The sequence below is a fragment of the Erythrolamprus reginae genome, chromosome 6 (assembly GCF_031021105.1).
Source record: "Erythrolamprus reginae isolate rEryReg1 chromosome 6, rEryReg1.hap1, whole genome shotgun sequence".
Classification (NCBI taxonomy): Eukaryota; Metazoa; Chordata; class Lepidosauria; order Squamata; family Dipsadidae; genus Erythrolamprus; species Erythrolamprus reginae.
This window is the reverse complement of record NC_091955.1, coordinates 13,822,056-13,843,118: the sequence shown is the minus strand read 5'-3', so window position 1 is coordinate 13,843,118 and position 21,063 is coordinate 13,822,056. Positions and strand designations below refer to the sequence as shown.

The 21,063-nt window shown below is 40.9% G+C and overlaps 1 protein-coding gene across 1 annotated transcript in view; it reads right to left on the bottom strand.

Moving 5' to 3' along the window:
• The window catches only part of SHISAL1 (shisa like 1), a 142,941-nt gene that overhangs the window by 47,522 nt on the left and 74,356 nt on the right, over nucleotides 1–21,063 (bottom strand). The window contains exons 2-3 of the mRNA XM_070755294.1: nucleotides 11,473–11,572; nucleotides 5,931–6,144 (exon numbers count right to left, since the gene is read on the bottom strand). Coding sequence (XP_070611395.1) covers nucleotides 5,931–6,144; nucleotides 11,473–11,539 — 281 coding nt within the window. The 5' untranslated portion in view covers nucleotides 11,540–11,572. The remainder of the gene's footprint in view (nucleotides 1–5,930; nucleotides 6,145–11,472; nucleotides 11,573–21,063) is intronic.

The following is a 21,063-nucleotide window of genomic DNA, read 5'->3' as shown; positions in this document are numbered from 1 at the left end:
AAAGGTATAGGAGATATAGGAGAGCGATAGGACAGGGGACGGAAGGCACTCTAGTGCAATTGTACTCGTCCCTTACTGACCTCTTAGGAATCTGGATATGTCAACCATAGATAATCTAAGGGTAAAGTGTTGGGGGTTTGGGGATGACACTATGGAGTCTGGTAATGAGTACCACGCTTCGACAACTCGGTTACTGAAGTCATATTTTTTACAGTCAAGATTGCAGTGGTTAATATTAAGTTTAAACTTGTTGTGTGCTCTTGTGTTGTTGTGGTTGAAGCTGAAGTAGTTGCCCACAGGCAGGACGTTGCAGCATATGATCTTGTGGGCAATACTTAGATCTTGTTTAAGGCGTCTTAGTTCTAAACTTTCTAGGCCCAGGATTGAAAGTCTAGCCTCGTAGGGTATTCTATTTCGAGTGGAGGAGTGAAGGGCTCTTCTGGTGAAGTATCTTTGGACATTTTCAAGGGTGTTAATGTCTGAGATGCGATATGGGTTCCAAACAGATGAGCTGTATTCGAGGATGGGTCTGGCAAAAGTTTTGCAAGCTCTGGTAAGTAGTGTGAGATTGTGGAATGTGGAGGTGGATGCAGGGGAAACTTCAAGATGTCACAGGCCTGTTTTATTTCCGACAGAGTCAGTTCAGAGTTTAGTTTCCTCGGACGAAGAAGAAGGTGGGAGTGACTCGGCAGAGGGGGGCTTGGCACATAGCCCAGGCAGTCAATCTCCCTTATCTTCCATTGATTCGGATGAAGATGTTTTGGATCCATGCAAGCGCAGAATTATGCGTAGAAGAGACCAAGTAAGGACATATTACAGGAGATAAGAGCGGCCACCTGTGTTTGGGTGGGGCTCCAGTAATTAGGGCTGCTGCTATAAATAGCAGCATGTGGGTTTGGCCATTGTGGAAGAGTATCTGATCGCAGTTTGTCAGGAATCCTGTGTTGCTGGTTTCTGGACTTTGTTGATTTTTCACGCCTTTGAAAACAAAGCAGAGCAATATAGTTGGGAGAAGAAGGGGTGTGAAGTTTCTTCACAGCTGCTAGCTAAATACTTAATGACTGCTTAAGGGAAATTGTACAGATTACCCGGTTGTTTTGGGAAGAGTGCTCTTTGCAATACAAAAAGAGTGCTTAGTTTATTTTGAATTTTGTGATAAAGAACATTGTTTTGAATTTTCAAATGTGCGTGTGTCTGAAATTTGTACCCTTGAATTTTCGGGAGGCTCCTACCAGAGAGCCTGGCAGAACAATGTGTTTATGTGTTTTTTTGATGCACCTTTTTCTTTTTAATTGTTTTGAGTTTTGGGTCCCTTTTCTCCTTTCCTTTTGATTTTTTTCTTTTTTGAGTTCTATATTTTGCATTTTAATGTTGTTTTGAATAAAATAAAAATATTTCTTTTTTAAAAAAGATATTTTCTTTTTTTTTTTGAGGAGGGGCTTTACACAAATGAGTCAAAAAGAGTGCTGTGAAAATATACACAGATCCTTCACATCCTGGACGCCAACTGTTTCAACTCCTATCCTCAAAATGATGCCATTGTGCTCTGCACACCAGGATAATTAGACACAAGGGCAGTTTTCTCCCAAATGCCATCACTTTGCTTAACAGCTAATTCCCATAACACTGTCAAATAATTTACTAAGACTGTAGTATTAGTATTATTCTACTCTTCCTTACTAGTATCTATCTCTTTCCACTTATTACTATAATCATGTTGCTTGTATCTTTCCATTTATATTATGTTTACTGGACACACATACAACCTGGGAGAAACCCCTCTTAGCAGTAGCGACTGGGAAAGAGACCTCGGAGTCTTGGTGGATAATCAACTAAACATGAGCCAACAATGTGCAGCAGCAGCTAAAAAAGCCAACACAATCCTAAGCTGCATCAACAGGGGAATACACTCCAAGACCAGGGAAGTCTTAATACCACTCTACTACACCCTGGTCCGACCACACCTGGAGTTCTGTATTCAGTTCTGGTCACCACACTTCAAAAGAGACATTGAAACTCTGGACAAGGTGCAAAAAAGAGCAACCAAGATGATTAAGGGACTGGAAACCAAGACTTACGAAGAGAGACTGAGGGAACTAGGCATGGATAGCCTAGAGAAAAGGAGGGCCAGAGCGGACATGATAGCAGTCTACAAGTATACGAGGGGATGTCACAGAGAGGAGGGGATCACTTTATTCTCCAGGGCACCAGAGGGCCGGACGAGGAACAACGGCTGGAAGCTGACCAAGGAGAGATTCAACATGGAGATAAGGAGGAACTTCCTGACGGTCAGAGCGATCAACCAATGGAACAACCTACTAGTGGACGTTGTGAACTCCAACACTCTGGACATTTTTAAGAGAAGATTGAACTGCCACTTGACTGGTGTGCTATAGGGTTCCTGCTTGGGCAGGGGGTTGAACTTGATGGCCTTCATGGTCCCTTTCAACTCTATCAATCAGTAAGTAAGTAAGTAAGTAAGTAAGTAAGTAAGTAAGTAAGTAAGTAAGTAAGTAAGTAAATAAATAAATAAATACCTTTGTCCTAGTACAATTTGATAATTTATCAGTAACCTTGACTATAACTAAGTGTTTTATCCTTTTATTCTTGATGAATATAGTTTAGTCTCCTTATGTGCACTGAAAGCATATACACCAAAGACAAATTCAATGTGTTTCCAATCACACTTGGCCAATAAAGAAATCCTATTCTATTCTATTCTATTCTATTCCAAAATACTTGTTAGACTTAAGTTGTCCTGGTAATACAGTCCAGATTGAGATGTTGCCATGAGTGTTGCCACTCATGACATCCAATCAGGATTGTGACCTTGTTCCATTTTCCTGGGGAAAATGAAATATTTGTGGGAGATAGGCTAAAACATTTTATTTATTTTATTTTATTTTATTTATTTATTATTTATTTATTTTTATTTATTTTTATTTATTTTTTTAAAAATTTAATTTAATTTAATTTAATTTTATTTTATTATTTTATTTTATTTTATTTTATTTTTTGTCTGTCTGTCTGTCCGTCCGTCCGTCCGTCCGTCCGTCCGTCCGTCCGTCCGTCCGTCCATCCATCCATCCATCCATCCATCCATCCATCCATCCATCCATCTATCTATCTATCTATCTATCTATCTATCTATCTATCTATTTATTAGATTTGTATGCCGCCCCTCTCCGTAGACTCGGGGCGGCTCACAACAATAACAAAGACAATGTAAGAACAAATCTAATAATTTAAAAAACACTAAAACCCCCATGATTAAAAGCAAGCATACACACAAACATACCATGTATAAACTGTATGTATAAACATCCAAGATAATGGCTGCAACTTTGAGGCAGAAGCCCTGCCTCCTTTTAAAGTTCTTTGAAGCATATTCCAAAAACAAGCAGAGTCTTCAGTTTTATGGCCATATAAGTAGACTTTTTAAAATATATCCTCTGAGGATGCCTCACAGCTGTTCCAACCAGTTAGCACCAATGAAGTGAAACAAGTATTAGAAAAAAAGATGGAGGGTGATAAATAAAAACAGGATGAGTTTATGCCCTGTGAAAATGAGAAAAAAAGAGGGTATAGGTTTTTCAAATTGGGTTTTAACAGAAACTTTCTCATTTGCCACTTCTCAAATGCAGAAGCATAAAAAAAGAAAAAACCTAAAACGTGCAGTTTTGACACTAATACAGAGCATACAAAAGTAGAGATGAAAATGTGAATAACTGGGCCCCAAAATAAATGAAGATAATAATCCATAAGATGTATTGTTCATAACATTTCCAATGCTTTGGTCGGAAACTTCAGATCGTGCAGAATGCAGCTGCGAGAGCAGTCATGGGCTTCCCCAGGTATGCCCATGTTACACCAACACTCCGCAGTCTGCATTGGTTGCCGATCAATTTCCGGTCACAATTCAAAGTGTTGGTTATGACCTTTAAAGCCCTTCATGGCATCGGACCAGAATATCTCCGAGACCTCCTTCTGCCGCACGAATCCCAGCGACCGATTAGGTCCCACAGAGTTGGCCTTCTCCGGGTCCCGTCAACTAAACAATGTCAGTTGGCGGGCCCCAGGGGAAGAGCCTTCTCTGTGGTGGCCCCGACCCTCTGGAACCAATTCCCCCCGGAGATTAGAATTGCCTTTTGTAAACTCCTTAAAACCCACCTTTGCCATCAGGCATGGGGGAATTGAGACATCTCCCCCAGGCCTATACAATTTATGCATGGTATGTTTGTGTGTATGTTTTGCTTTTAATAAGGGGTTTTAGTTACTTTTAAATATTAAATTTGTTGTATATTGTTTCATTATTGTTGTGAGCCGCCCCGAGTCTACGGAGAGGGGCGGCATACAAATCTAATAAATAATAATAATAATAATAATAATAATAATAATAATAATAATAATAATTTATTGCTATTATTTTTAAATAAACCCAAAGAGGGGTGCAATTATTCAGTAAAATGCATTATATTAAGGAAAAGGCACTGGAAAATGCACATATTCGGTTAGGAGAAATATTAGAAGAAATAATCATGGAAATGCATATAAATCTTCTACAATTCAACAGCAAAAAAGATAAGTTTCGCTCAAGGACTACAATTCATCTCTTGGGGACTTGCTCATTGGGTCTTTAATGGTGATTTATTGTAGCATTAATACCTGAAATATACAGACCAAGAGAACATCTATGACACTTTTCATTACTTCAAAGGGCAGTCATTTCACCTGCTCTTATTTGTTTGTTTAAGGGAGGTAGTTAAGCTCACTCCACAGATAGCATGCATAATGTTAGACTTAACATTACACATGTTATCACCAAAGTCAACCCCAATTTGCACTCACAATAATAGTAGGAAGAACTATATCCTACTGATGAAAACTGCTTCATATACAAACCTGCTGTGAAAGTCAATTGCTTTCTTCATCAGCTTTCAATCGGAGTTTTTAAAAGGGATTTCCCAAAATAAAAGGGAATACAGTGATACCTCGTCTTACGAACTTAATTGGTTCCTGGATGAGGTTTGTAAGGTGAAAAGTTTGTAAGACAAAACAATGTTTCCCATAGGAATAAAAGGAAAAGCGATTAATGCGTGCAAGCCCAAAACTCACCCCTTTTGCCAGCCGAAGCACCCATTTTTGCGCTGCTGGGATTCCCCTGCTGGGATTCCCCTGCAGCATCACAAAAACACGGAAGTCCGGAGGTGGGGTTTCCCATGGAGGGGAGCCTCAGGGGAATCCCAGCAGCACAAAAACGGGCGCTTCGGCTGACAAAAAGGGTGAGATGGTGTTTCCCATGGACGGGAGCCTCAGGAGAACCCCAGCACTGCAAAAACGGACGCTTCGCTGGCAACAGAAGTCCGGAGGCGGAGCATCCTAGTGGCGGCAGCTTGGGTTTATAAGGTGAAAATAGTTTGGAAGAAGAGGCAAAAAAATCTTAAACCCAGGGTTTGTATCTCAAAAAGTTTGTATGACGAGGGGTTTGTAAGCCAAGAAGAAGGAGGGAAGTAATAATGATATTAAAAAAAGGCCACGGGATTTAAAATATAAAAGAAAAATTTATATTTTATAAAACATAAAAAGAAAATTCGTGAAGAGGCAATGCTCCAGGGATTGTACAATCAAGTGCACCAAACCATTTAGGCACAAACGATCAGAAGTAATTAATATGCAAAGCCTGCACAAGTTTAAACTAGCAATTAGCCAAGTATAATATTTCTGGCTCTGCAGAAAAATGGCAATTCCCTCTGTCACTGGTTTTCCAGCATTATTTACTTCTTTTATTTTTAGCTGCACATGCAATTAAACACACTTCTGCTACCTGCTTTCATGACTCAGTAAAACTTTGAATACAGGGGGGGGGGGAATCGAATTTTGATTACAGAAAAAAAAGAGAGAAATATTTTCAGTGGCCGATATTTACTTACTTATGCATGTATCCATCTGCGCCGCCCGTTAGGTTCATCTGCATAACAGTCTGAAACTCTGTTTCATTACAGCAATATTTAAACACGGTGTTGTTGTGGTGACAGCAAAAGATGTAAGATTTATTGTCCGACAGTCGGGGACAATGGAATCCAAAATGGGAACGACCTTTGTAATCGGTATATGGCTCACAGACTCGAAAATGTGCCGAGAAAGCTGTAAGGGAAAGTGTAAATCTCTCTGTAACTCATTTGGCAACAGACAAGAAGAAGATTTAGCTTTTATGGAAGCCCCGCCAAGCATTTTCTGTAAGGGCGTATAAATTATGACCTTGGGGGGGGGCACGAGGGGAGGCCATGCTACCTAGGAAACTACAGGTAGTCCTCAACCAATAAGAGACCAATAAGAGCACACAGAGTTGGCCTCCTTCAGGTCCCGTTGACTAAACAATGAAGGTTGGCGGGACTGCAGGGCAGGGCCTTCTCTGTGGCTACCCCGGCTCTATGGAACAAACTACCCCCCGATATCCGTACTGCTCCCACCCTACTGGCCTTCCGCAAGACCTGGCTTTGTCCTCAGGCCTGAGGGGCCATGACCTGTACATCTTTCATGGCCAAATTGTATGAGTGGTATGTATGCCTGTGATTATGCCTGTTTTATAATTAACGGGTTCGTTTTATTGCAGGGTTTTATAGTTTCAGATATTATATTTGACTTCTTCTTATTGTTCTGTATCTATTTGTATTTGTATTTATGTTATTACTGTAAGCCGCCCTGAGTCTTTCAGGATTGGGGGGGCATAGAAGTCAAGTAAGTAAGTAAGTAAGTAAGTAAGTAAGTAAGTAAGTAAGTAAGTAAGTAAGTAAGTAAGTAAGTAAGTAAGTATGGCATCCATGAATCTGTCTAATCCTGCCTTGAAGCTATCCAGGCTGACAGCTGTCACAACCTCTTCTGGAACTGAATTTATTTATTTATTTATTAAATTTGTATGCCGCCCCTCTCCGTCAACTCGGGGCGGCTCACAGCAGTGATAGAAACAATGTACAATACAAATCTAATAATATGAAGTTAAAAACCCATAATTTAAAAAACATGCACACAACACATAAATTATATAGGCCTGGGGAAGATATTTCAATTCCCCCATGCCTGTCGGCAGAGGTGGGTTTTGAGAAGTTTACAAAAGGCAAGGAGGGTGGGGGCAATTCTGATCTCTGGGGGGAGTTGGTTCCAAAGGGCCGGGGCCACCACAGATAAGGCTCTTCCCCTGGGTCCTACCAAATGACATTGTTTAGTCGACGGGACCCGGAGAAGGCCAACTCTGTGGGACCTAACCGGTCGCTGGGATTCGTGCGGCAGAAGGCGGTCCCGGAGATATTCTGGTCCAATGCCATGAATTCCATAAACCAACAACCCTCTGGGTGAAGAAATATTTCCCTTTTATTTGTCCTCGCTTCCTTACGTATGAGCTTTAGGGAGTGCCCCCTCGCCCTAGTATTGTGTGATAGAGAAAATAATTTTTCTCTATCCACCCTTTCTATCCCGTGCATGATTTTATGCACTTCGATCAAGTCACCTCTTTCAAGGCTGAAGAAACCAAGGCCTTGCAACCTGGTTTCGTAAGGGAGGTGCTCTATTTCCTTGATCATTCTTCTTGCCCTTCTTTGCACCTTTTCTAGTTCCATTGTATCCTACTTGAGGTGCGGTGACCAGAACTGTACACAGTACACTTCAACCCACCCTTGAAGACTGCTCACTGGGAAATTTGCCAGCCGGGGAATTTTGGAGGCTGAAAAATCTACAGATCTTAAAGTGGCCAAGGTTGAAAAACACTGGTGGAATCCTATATCTTTATATTACCTATAAAGCCCTATATGGCTCAGGGCCAGACTATTTACAGGACTGTCTCCTGCCACATACCTCCCAGTGACCAATAAGAACTCACAGAGTCGGCTTCCTCCAGGTCCCGTCGACTAAGCAATGCAGGTTGGTGGGACCATGGGGGAGGGCCTGCTCTGTGGCTGCCCCAACTTTCCCCCACGATATTATTATTATTATTATTATTATTATTATTATTATTATTATTATTATTATTAATTGGATTTGTATGCTGCCCCTCTCCACAGACTTGGGGGGCTAACAACAATGATAAAAAACAACATGTAACAATCCAATTTAATAAAACAACTAAAAACCCTTATTATAAAAACCAAACATACACACAAACATACCATACATAACTTGTAATGGCCTAGGGGAAGGAATATCCTAACTCCCCCATGCCTGGCGACAAAGGTGGGTCTTGAGTAATTTGCATAAGACAAGGAGGGTGGGGGCCGTTCTAATCTCGGAGGGGGGAGTTGATTCCAGAGGGCCGGGGGCCGCCACAGAGAAGACTCTTCCCCTGGGGCCCGCCAAACGACATTGTTTGGTCGATCCGTACTGCTCCCACCCTGCTGGCTTTTCGCAAAGCTATGAAGACCTGGTTTTGCTGTCAGCCCTGCGAGCCATCAATTCACAGCTTGATGGCCAAGTATAAGAATGGTGTGTATGTATATGAGTGTGATTTTCTTTTATAATAACTTTTTATGGGATTTTTAAAAGTTTGTTATATTTTAACCTGCTAACTGTTCAACTTCTTTTACTTATTCTTATTTTATTTATTCTTATTGTACTTATACCATTGTTGTAAGCTGCCCTGAATCCTTCGGGACTGGGTAGCATAGAAGTCAAATGAATGAATGAATGAATGAATGAATGAATGAATGAATGAATGAATGAATGAATGAAACATAGAAGATTGGCGGCAGAAAAAGACCTCACGGTCCATCTAGTCTGCCCTTATGCTATTTCCTGTATTTTATCTTAGGATGGATCTATGTTTATCCCAGGCATGTTTAAATTCAGCTACTGTGGATTGACCAACCACGTCTGCCGGAAGTTTGTTCCAAGCATCTACTACACTTTCAGTAAAATAATATTTTCTCACGTTGCTTCTGATCTCTCCCCCGACTATCCTCAGATGGTGCCCCCTTGTTCTTGTGTTCACAAATAAATAAATAAATAAATTTCTCCCATCAGCTGGAAGCACCTAATTTCATGGGTCCACAGGCTTAACGTTCTTCTTCCAACCAAAGACGTGGTTTCATTTCCCCCTCAAAAGCTCCATCCTTACATGTTAAATGAGAATTCTCCATTTCACCGACTGATTAGGCTCTAATGGTTAAGTCCCATTGATTTTTTTTCCGGTAAACAAAAGCCCTCTAATGTCCCTGTTGAAATCAATACGACAAAGGAGTTGTCTGAGACCAAAGCACCCTGCTGACCGTCTGCGGCTAATGATGCATCAAATATATACAAAGGTGTCCATGACATTCAAGAGGACAAAAAGATTTTAAAAACACCCAAACATCTATTGCAATCTATCCTTCAATCAATACGGTGGTTGTAGTTGCTGTGGTTCACATCGGGGACAATAAAATCAAACCCCACCTTTGTAGAGTAAAAATGGTGGCTTGTTTTAGCTAAGGTGGGAGACACATCCAGACAATTAGTAGAAACATAGAAACATAGAAGATTGACCGCAGAAAAAGACCTCATGGTCCATCTGGTCTGCCCTTATACTATTTCCTGTATTTTATCTTAGGATGGATATATGTTTATTCTAGGCATGTTTAAATTCATTGACTGTGGATTTACCAATACTGTAGATTATTACTAAACAATGTCGCTTGGCGGGACGGAAGGGGAAGAGCCTTCTCTGTGGTGACCCCGGCCCTCTGGAACCAACTCCCCCCAGAGATTAGAATTGCCCCCACCCTCCTTGCCTTTCGTAAGCTTCTTAAAACCCACCTCTGCTGCCAGGCATGGGGGAACTGAGATACTCTTTCCCCCTAGGCCTTTACAATTTTATGCATGGTATGTCTGTATGTATGTTTGGTTTTATAATAAGGGTTTTTAACTCTTTTAATATTGGATAGTTGACACTCAATAGTGTCAACTCCCAACCCCCAACATTTCTCCCTTAGACTCTCCATGATTGACCTCTCCAGGTTCCTAAGAGGCCAGTAAGGGGCGTACATAAGTGCACTGATGTGCCTATCGTCCCCTGTCCAATTGTCTTCCCTTATCTTATATATCATACATATTCTCTCCTTATCTATCTGTCTGTCTGTCTATCTATCTATCTATCTATCTATCTATCTATCTATCTATCTATCTATCTATCTATCTATCTATCTATCTATCTATCTATATCATATATATTCTCTCCTTATCTCTTATATCATATATATTCTCTCCCTCCCATCTACTTCTCTTCTTTTTTACTTTCTATCTTTATATATATTACTTAATGTTTATTCTCTTCCATATGTATTGTATATTGGACAAAGAATTAAAAAAAAAATGCTGGTTTTATTACTGTTGTTAGCAGCCCTGAGTCTATGGAGAGGGGCGGCATACAAATCCAATCAATCAATCAATCAATCAATCAATCAATCAATCAATAATGCCCTTTTCAGAAACGGGAAAACCAGTCATTATATTCTGATCTGTCCCAGCCGTGTCCTTGAGAAGGAGAGTCAAGATCATGGCCACAGCCATATGGGTCAAAACACCTCCTGATTTGTTTATATGTGGTAGACCACGAGTATCAAACTGGATCCTGTCACGGGCCACATTGGGATTTTGTTTGCCCTCACGGGGTGGGTGTGGTCTGGTTGTCGCGTCTGACTTGGGTGGGCGTGCCCAGTCCTAGGGCAGCAGGGGTTGGTCACTCGATGTCTCCAGGACGGGTCACCGGCCAGCCATATGGCCTATCATAGGCTGGATCCGACCCACGGGCCACATATTTGTCTCTCTGATTTGTTCAATCAATCAATCAATCAATCAATCAATCAATCAATCAATCAATCAATCAATCATTAATCCAATCATTCATTCATTCATTCATTCATTCATTCAATCATTCATTCATTGGATTTACATGCTGCCCCTACAAGCAGGAAGAGGGAGATTATGATCCCGCTGTATAGAGCGCTGGTGAGACCACATTTGGAAGACTGTGTTCAGTTCTGGAGACCTCACCTACAAAAAGAGATGGATAAAATTGAACGGGTCCAAAGACGGGCTACAAAAATGCTCGAAGGTCTTAAGCATAAAACAGATCAGGAAAGACTTCATGAACTCAATCTGTAGAGTCTGGAGGACCGAAGGGAAAGGGGGGGACATGATCGAAACATTTAAATATGTTAAAGGGTTAAATAAGGCTCAGGAGAGAAGTGTTTTTAATAGGAAAGTGAACCCAAGAACAAGAAGGCACAATCTGAGGTTAGTTTGGGGAAAGATCAGAAGCAATGTGAGAAAATATTATTTTACCGAAAGAGTAGTAGATGCTTGGAACAAACTTCCAGCAGATGTGGTTGGTAAATCCACAGTAACTGAATTTAATCATGCCTGGGATAAACATGTATCTATCCTAAGATAAAATACATGAAATAAATCAAAATAAAAGCCACAGATAAATTAAATAGTCAGACTTACCTGCTGACAAGAGCGAACAGAATACAATAATCAGTGTATGTAAGGATTGCCGACCACAACTTGTCATTGTTTTCTTTTCATTGAGCTGTTTGAGAATTACCTAATGAACCAGACAAAATAGTGAAGTTAGAAGAGGGGGATATATTTGCACTTTCCTTATGTACACATTGATACCATATGGAATCAGCATGGCACACAGTGAGAACATTCATGAACTGGGAGATAATAATAATAATAATAATAATAATAATAACAACAACAACAACAACAACAATAATAATAATTTATTAGATTTGTATGCCGTCCCTCTCCGAAGACTCGGGGCGGCTCACAACATAACAGCAATACAATATAAATACAAATCTAATGTTAAAACATTAAAAACACTAATTTAAAAATACATTGTTATAAAAAACGTATCTGCTACACAATCGTACACACTCAGTCCGACTGAAAGATCAAGTGTCAACAAGGTCAACCAATGAATGGGCATAGCAACTAAGACAGCCAATGGGAGCTAAACACATCTGTGTCTGTGCAGAAAATCGAAACTGAGAAGCTTAAGGCTGGGTGTGGCTCCAGTCCCCTCTGCACTCTGTACTCTCTGTACTGCTTGGCTGAAATGAAACTAACTGTTCTCTGCTGCCTGTAACTGATTGAAGAACTCTGCTTATGGTATTGTAAATTCATCTGTTCCTATGTTTATAAAGAAGTTTATGAATCCAGCCGAATCAGTCATCTGTGTGTACTTCTAGTTTTGATTTTTGCAACAAACCTCAATACACATAAGTCAACAAAGCCCTTCAACAGCACATCCTGAGCAGATCAAAAGACCCAACAACCACAGAAGGGAAAAAAAAACAGGAGTCACCTACAACATGAAATGTAAGGGATGCAACAACCACTATATAAGACAAACAGGCAGAAGGCTGGCAGAACGCATCCACGAATATCAATTAGCAGTTCGAAGATATGACAAAAATTCTTAAATTCCACAACATATAGACAGATTTAACCATAGTTTCATTTGGGAAACTGTCGGCCATCCTAGATCAAGCCAAGTCCAAAAACACCAAGGGATTTTTCTATAAGCCTGGCACTCTGACAAATTTATTTATTTAATTTTATTTGTTTTGTCAAGTATGCATTGGTAGTATACAGAGATATAATAATATTTTATTTATTTTATTTTATTTATTAATCAGATTTGTATGCCGCCCCTCTCCGCAGACTCGGGGCGGCTCACAGCAACAATAATACAATGTAAACAAATCTAATATTTAAGTTAATTTAAGACCCCAATTTAAAAACCAATCATACATACTAACATACCATGCATAAATTTTATAAGCCTAGGGGGAGCTTACGAAAGGCAAGGAGGGTGTGGGCAACTCTGATATCCTGGGGGTCGGGGCCGCCACAGAGAAGGCTCTTCCCCTGGGTCCCGCCAAACGACATTGTTTAGTTGACGGGACCCGGAGAAGGCCAACTCTGTGAGACCTAACTGGTCGCTGGGATATTTATATATATGATACCAGTAAAAGAGAAACATTAGCATAGGGGACGGAATGCACTCTGGTGCACTTATGCACGCCCCTTACTGACCTCTTAGGTATCATGGGAGGTCAACAGTGGATAGTCTTAGGGTAAAGTTTTGGGGGTTAGGTTGATGATACTACAGAGTCTGGTAGTGAGTTCCATGCATCAACTACTCGGTTACTAAAGTCGTATTTCCTGCAGTCGAGTTTAGAGTGGTTTATTTTAAGTTTGTATCTGTCGTGTGCTTGGGTGTCGTTGTGGTTGAAGCGGAGGTAGTCGTTGACTGGAAGGATGTTGTAGCAGACGATTTTATGGGCTATGCTTAGGTCATGTTTAAGGCGACGTAGTTCTAAGCTTTTTACACCTAGGATTGTAAGTCTAGTTGCGTAGGGTATTCTGTTGAGAGTGGAGGAGTGGAGATCATATGCTGCAATGTCCTACCGGCCAATGACTATTTCAGCTTCAACTGCAACAACACAAGAGCACGCAACAGATTCAAACTTAATACGAACCGCTCCAAACTTGACTGTAAAAAATATGATTTCAACAACCGAGTTATCGAAGCGTGGAACTCATTACCAGACTCAATTGTGTCAACCACTAACCCCCAACATTTCTCCCTTAGACTCTCCACGATTGACCTCTCCAGGTTCCTTAGAGGCCAGTAAGGGGCGTACATAAGTGCACTGGTGTGCCTTTCGTCCCCTGTCCAATCATCTTTCCTTTCTTTCAACTATCCTATATATTCTCTTCCTTTCATATATCCTCTCCTCTAAGTTCACTTTCACCCTCTTTTATATTATCACATGTCTATCTTTCTTCCTATGTATTTATGTATTGGACAAATGAATAAATAAATAAATAAATAAATAAATAAATAAATAGTAAAAAATCTCTGAACATATCAAATCAGCCATGAATAGATACATAACAACATCTATAGACTATGCAAAAGGGACAATCCCCCAGTGAAAGTGAAGTAGTCATTAACAGGAAGGACATTTCGGTATATGATTTTGTGAACTATGGTTAGATCAGTTCGGAGGTGATGTAGTTGTAAATTGTCTAATTTCAGTATTTCAAGTCTGGTGGAGTATGGTATTCTGTTGCGTGAGGAGGAGTGATGGACTCTTCTTGTGAAATATTTCTGGACACTCTTGATTGTATTAATGTCTGATTACCAGTATTAATTTCTGTTACCGGTCCTCCGAACTACTCAAAATTTGCACTACTCGTTCTCCAGGACTGGTCTGAACCTGCTGAAACCCACCTCTGATCATCTGGCTTTTCAAGACTGAAATAGGCTCAACCAAAGTGCGCAAAACCTTTGATGGTATAACAATTTTTTGCTTTGCAGTTCATAAACACTGTGAAGAAACGGTAACGGGCTGTGCAATTTGCACAGAGTTTGTAAGTGTATCAAACCTTTGGGGAAAAAATTCAACTAAAGTTTGCCTGTTGCTAGCCAGGCTCTTTTCCCCCCCTGAGTGCCAGCTTCCTTTTCTCTATAATCATATATGATGTTACTCAAAGCAGGGAGGCAAACAGAGAAGACAGAGAAAATATTTTCTGACAATTTCAATCCAAAAAGTTTTTGCAGGTTAATAAAATACGAGTACAGAATCAGGTGCCATTTTTCCATGTGGAAAAGCAGAAACTGATAAGACCAGTCAAAAAAAGAAAGAAAGAAGGAAATAAAGAAAGAGAGAAAAAAAGAGAGAGCGAGAGAGGAAAAGAGAAGAAAAGAGAAAAAAGAAAAGAGAAAGAAAGAGAGAAAGAAAGAAAGAGAGAAAGAGAAAGAAAGAAAGAAGAAGAAAAAGAGAGAGAAAGAAAAGCAAAAAAAGAAAGAAAGAGAAAGAGAGAGAAAGAAGAAAGAAAGAGGGAAAGAAAGAAAGAGAGAGAGAGAGGAAGAGAGAAGAAAAGAAAGAAAAGAGAAAAGAGAAAGAAAGAAAGAAAGAGAGAGAAAGAGAAAGAAAGAAGAAAAAAGAGAAAGAGAGAAAGAAAGAAAGAAAGCAAAAACAGGAAAGAAAGAAAAAGAGAGAAAGAAGAAAGAAAGAAAGGAATAGAGAGAGAGGAACAGAGAAGAAAAGAAAGAAAAGAGAAAAGAGAGAAAGAGAGAGAAAGAGAAAGAAAGAAAGAAAAAAAGAAAGAAGAAAAGAGAGAGAGAGAGAGAAAGAAAGCAAAAAAAGAAAGAGAGAGAAAGAAGGAAGAAAGAAAGAAAAGAAAAAAGAGTAGAAAGAATCCAGCAGGGGTTGAGATAAATCAGCAGTCAGCCAGCCAATTAACCTTTCAAAACAAAAGCAAAAGTTCAAAAATGGACTTAAAATCCCCAGGCATGCTTATGATTAATATTCTGCCAGAAGATGGAAATGCCTATTGACTTTTCGACCGCTTCCACAAAGAGCTGCAATAGTCAAGATTCTCTCTCCCAGGGGTGTGTATGTATGTGTGTGTGTGTGTATGTGTTCCCACATCTGTCCAGAAGTTGTCTTGGGTCCCTCTTAAGTGCCCCTATTCAAATCCAGAGAACTGCCCAAGAACCAGCTCTGTCCGCAACACACAGCAGATCGTAAGAGAAAGCCATCTTGGGGAGGCACCCAAATCTTGACTCTTTTTTACATGTACAGTGATACCTTGTCTTATGAACTTAATTGGTTCCGGGATGAGGTTCGTAAGGTGAAAAGTTCGTAAGACGAAACAATGTTTCCCATAGGAATCAATGGAAAAGCGATTAATGCGTGCAAGCCCAAAATTCACCCCTTTTGCCAGCTGAAGCGCCCGTTTGTGTGCTGCTGGGATTTCCCTGAGGCTCCCCTCGCTGGGAAACCCCACCTCCGGACTTCCGTGTTTTTGCGATGATGCAATTTCGCTGAGGCTCCCCTCGCTGGGAAACCCCACCTCTGGACTTCCGTTGCCAGCAAAGCACTCGTTTTTGCGCTGCTGGGATTCCCCTGCAACATTGCAAAAACACGGAAGTCCGGAGGTGGGGTTTCCCATGGAGGGGAGCCTCAGGGGAATCCCAGCAGCGCAAAAACGGGTGCTTCGCTAGCAACAGAAGTCCGGAGGTGGGGTTTCCCAGCGAGGGGATCCTTCAGCTGGCAACGAAAGTCTGGAGGTTGGGCATCCCAGTGGCGGTGGCTTGGGTTCATAAGGTGAAAATAGTTCAGAAGAAGAGGCAAAAAAAATCTTAAACCCCGGGTTCGTATCTCGAAAAGTTCGTATGACGAGGCGTTCGTAAGACGAGGTATCACTGTATTACATGCTACATCTGCACAATTGTCACCACCATGTTGGCTTTTCGACACCCCTCCTCCTCCCCCCATTGCAGGTCCACCATCTTAGGCCAAAATATTTGGGGGCAAACCAATCAAATAATAAAGAAGGTAATCCTTGCTTAGCCTTTAGTAGTAAGTCAAGGTGAATGAGGTTCTGGGCACAGAGTACCGTAAAGCAAAGCTTTGGAAATAATAATAATAATAATAATAATAATAATAATAATAATAATAATAATAATAATAATAATAATAATAATTAGTAATGTTATTACTACTACTACTAATAATAACATTAGTAATGTTATTATTATTATTTCCAAAGCTTTGCTAATAATAATAATATTATATTATTATTATTATTATTATTATTATTATTATTATTTATTAGATTTGTATGATGCCCCTCTCAGAAGACTCGGGGCGGCTCACAACATAGCAATAATACAACACAGTACAAATCTAATGTTAAAAATATAAAAAGTTAATTAAGAAACATTAATATAACATACTAAGTATCATAAAATCATCAAATATACAACCATACACACTCAACCCAATTTATCATGATACAGAGGTCAGAAAAAAACAGCAAAGGGGGGCGCTTAATCGTCCCCATGACTGGCGACAGAGGTGAAATGTCTTAACCAGAAAGTATTAAAACAGAAGCAGTCATGTTCAAAGGCCTCTGACTGCTATTAACAAAGGGGACCAAGGTTCTGTCCTTCCTTGAAAAGCGTCCTCCTACCTGTCCTCCTTTTCCATATTTTAAAACTAATCTGTTAATCTCTGTATTCAGACGGTACAGTTCGGAAAGACGCAATAATGAAATGGGTGTGCAGGCACAGGAGAACTTCACTTCTCTTGCACTTGTCTCGCACCATTGCCTCTATATTAAGGTGACCAGATTTTAACATTGCTAAAGAGGGACACCATTGACCACAGAGGGGATGGGGGTGAGATGCATCTTGATTAAAAATTTAGTGTATATGGAGAAAAAAAAAATCTTTTTCTTTTTTTCTCTCGCTCTTCCTCTTCCTTTCTCCCTCTTTTCCTTCCTTTCTCTCTCTTTTTCTCTCACTTTCCCTCTTCCTTCCTCCCTCTTTCTTTCTTTCTCTCTCCTTCCCTCCCTCCCCCTTTCACTCTCTTCCTCTCTCTTCCTCCCTCCCTTTCTCTCTTTCTCTTTCTTTCTCCCCCCTCTCTTTCTCTCTCTCTCTCTTTCTCTCTTCCTTCCTTCCTATCTTTTTTATCTCTCTTTCTCTCTCTCTCTTCCTCTCTTCCTTCCTTCCTTCCTATCTATCTTTTGTCTCTCTCTTTCTCTCTCTTTCTTCCTTCCTTTCTATCTTTTCTCTCTCTTCCTTCCTCCCTCTTTCTCTTTCTCTCTCTCTCCCTCCCTCTCTCTCTCTCTTCCTTCCTTCCTATCTATCTTTTCTCTTTCTCTTCCTCCCTCCCTCTTTCTCTTTCTTTCTCTCCCTTCCTATCTCTCTCTTTTTTCTCTTTCTCTCTCCCTATTTCTTTCTTTCTCTCTCTCTCCCTCCTTCCCTCCCTCCCTCCCTCTTTCTCTCTCTCTTTTTCTCATTCTCTCCCTCTCTTTCACGATGCTTGGACCTGGTAGGCCTGTTCCTCCACACATCTGCTGGACGGGAACATCAACAGAGCACCCAGCGTGCCGCCGATGAATCCCGAGCATCAGAAGTGCCGCATGAAGTAGAGGGCCAGGACAGTGAATCTGCTGCTTTGGCTTCCATGGGAAGCTGCCCGGGACTCACCAGCCACCCCACCCATCCTGTCTCTCTCTCTCTCTCTCCCCCTGCAAGGGGGGTGCGGCGTCGGCTGCTCAGGTAGGTTGAGGAGCAGCAGCGTCAGCACCTCTTTAGCAGCATCGACATCTCCCGCACCCATCCCAGCCCCCCCAGGGTGGAAGCTGGGCTGTTTGCCACTTGATCCCTTCAAGCTACCCAATCGCTCGGCAAGCAGCTCCAACACAATCTCCAGCCAGCATCCAAGCCGCTGGCTCATATGTCAAAAAAGCGGGACTTTTTAAAAATGCAGCGGGACGCAGGACAAATTGGCAAAAAGCGGGACTGTCCCGCAGAAATCGGGACGTCTGGTCACCTTACTCTATATTATACTTTGTGTTTACTTCTAACAGAAATATGAAATTATTTCTTTCTCAGTGAATATTATACTCAGGTAAGTACAATCCATTATGTTTTATTAATTCATTAATTCAATTTTATACAACCCTGCTTTCAACACGTGTAAAATAATATAAATATAGATTTAGTAAAGTTTTATCGCTTCCGTTATTAAAGTTTTAATTTTAATTATTAATTTTATTTATTCATAATGACATAAATGTTTCATTTATTTACGTTGTATTTTTTTCTTACATTTTTTTGTCCTCCTTTTCATTGTAAAAAAAATGGTCACCTTACTATTGTTCTGTCGAACTCTCTGGTAGAATCCTCCCGAAAATGCACCGATACAATTTCAGACACACACACGTTTGAAAATTCAAAATAATGTTCTTCATACCGAAAATTCAAATAAACTAAGCGCTCCTTTTGTATAGCAAAGAGCACTCATCTCCAAACAAACTGGTAATTTGTACAAGTCCCTTATCAGTTCTGTGATACTTAGCTTGCAGCTGTGAGGCAATTCACAGTCCTTCTTCTTTCACAAAGTGAAACACACTTTGCTCTGGTTTAGTTTCAAAGCGGGGAAAAATCAGCACACAAAGGTCAAAGTCAGTAGAGCAGTCACGAAACACAATGATCAGATAATCCTCCACAATGGCCAAACCCACAGGCTGCTCTTTATAGCAGCCTCACTAATTACCACAGTCCCACCCAACCACAGGTGGCCTCATTTTCTTTGATAATAATCTCTCAGTTGTTGTTGCCTATGCATTGCTCTCCGCATGCATGGCTGTATCATAACTCTTGCTCCGAATCCAAGGAGGAGCTAGATAATTGATCTCCTTCTGAGCTGTCTGCCACACTCTCCTCCTCCCTGTCACTCGTGTCTTCTTGGTCAGAGGAGCCTTCATCAGCATATTCCACTGGGAACAAAACAGGCCTGCAGCATGTGGATGTCTCCCCCACATCCACAGTCCTTGGGGCAGGAGCTGGGCCAGAGCTAACCACAACAACTATTAAGCACAACAGGCTTTTAAAACATCTAAGAAAATATCGAAGGGAGTTTTTGGCCATCTCACAAAGCTCCTAACGTAAGGCCTAATCTCATTCAGTCTGACTAGTAGCTTCATTTTCTATAAACATTGGATGAGAAATCTGCTGCCTTGGGAATTTATCCTTGAAAGCTTACTGGAAAACGGAGCTGATCTCCTTTTCTACATACACTGTGCTCAGATTTTAAAATTACGGAGTAATTGCTTTCCTAATAATCCATAAAATGCACTCATACTTATGTATTTATACAAATGGAAAATAAATATAGTGCTAAGCATCTATTTCCAACAATAGAAATAACCACCTATCGTTAACGCAATAACCCTTGCAGTGGTGCCCTGTCTACAATCGCCATCCTAGTACCAACAAAATTGGAAATTAAGCCCCTCCAAGGTTATATCTTTGAACTGTTGGTATCCCAGGATACGTAGTGTTGTGGTTAGCTCTGGCCCAGCTCCTGCCCCAAGGAATGTGGATGTGGATGTGGGGGAGACATCCACATGCCCCAGGCCTGTTTTGCTCCCAGTAGAATCTGCTGACGAAGTCTCCTCTGACCAAGGAAGCGTGAGTGACAGGGAAGAGGGGAGTTTGGCAGACAGCCCAGGAGGAGATCAATCATCTGTATCATCCCTGGATTCTGAACAAGAATTAATGACACATCCACGCATGCGTAGAGTGATGCATAGGAGACAACAACTGAAGGATTATTACAAGAGAAAATGAGGCCACCTGTGGTTGGGCGGGGCTGCTGTAATTAGTGCTACAGTGCAGCCTGGTGTTTTAACCTTATGGCAGTTTATCTGATTCATTGTTTCGTCAAGATCGTGGGTTTTGCTCTTCAGGATTGTGTGTGTGGACTCTCTGGACTTTAGAATTGGACTCAATTTCCCACTTATTGGGTGAGCAATTGGACTGCATTTAACCTGTGCCTTGTGTGTACCAGGAAATCCCTTTGAAATTTAAAAAGGGAGCTGTTTCTGTTTTTCTGTTTATAAAAACTTTTGGGTTTTCCTTTTATCGTGTGGTGTGTGTCTTCCTGGACTAATTACCCTGTAATTACGGGTGGTTAAGACACACCGGCAGAACACGTAGCTTCTGCTCTGGCAACCTCACACTACTTACCAGAACTTACAAAACTTTTGCCAGACCCATCCTCGAATATAGCTCATCTGTTTGGAACCCATATCGCATCTCAGACATTAACACCCTTGAAAATGTCCAAAGATACTTCACCAGAAGAGCCCTTCACACCTCCACTCGAAGCAGAATATCCTACAAGACTAGACTTTCAATCCTGGGCCTAGAAAGCTTAGAACTAAGACGCCTTAAACAAGATCTAAGTATTGCCCACAAGATCATATGTTGCAATGTCCTGCCTGTCGGTGACTACTTCAGCTTCAACCACAACAACACAAGAGCACACAACAGATTTAAACTTAATATTAACCGCTCCAAACTTGACTGTAAAAAATATGACCTCAGTAACCGAGTTGTCGAAGTGTGGAACTCATTACTGGACTCCATAGTGTCATCCCCAAACCCCCAACACTTTACCCTTAGATTGTCTACGGTTGACCTATCCACTC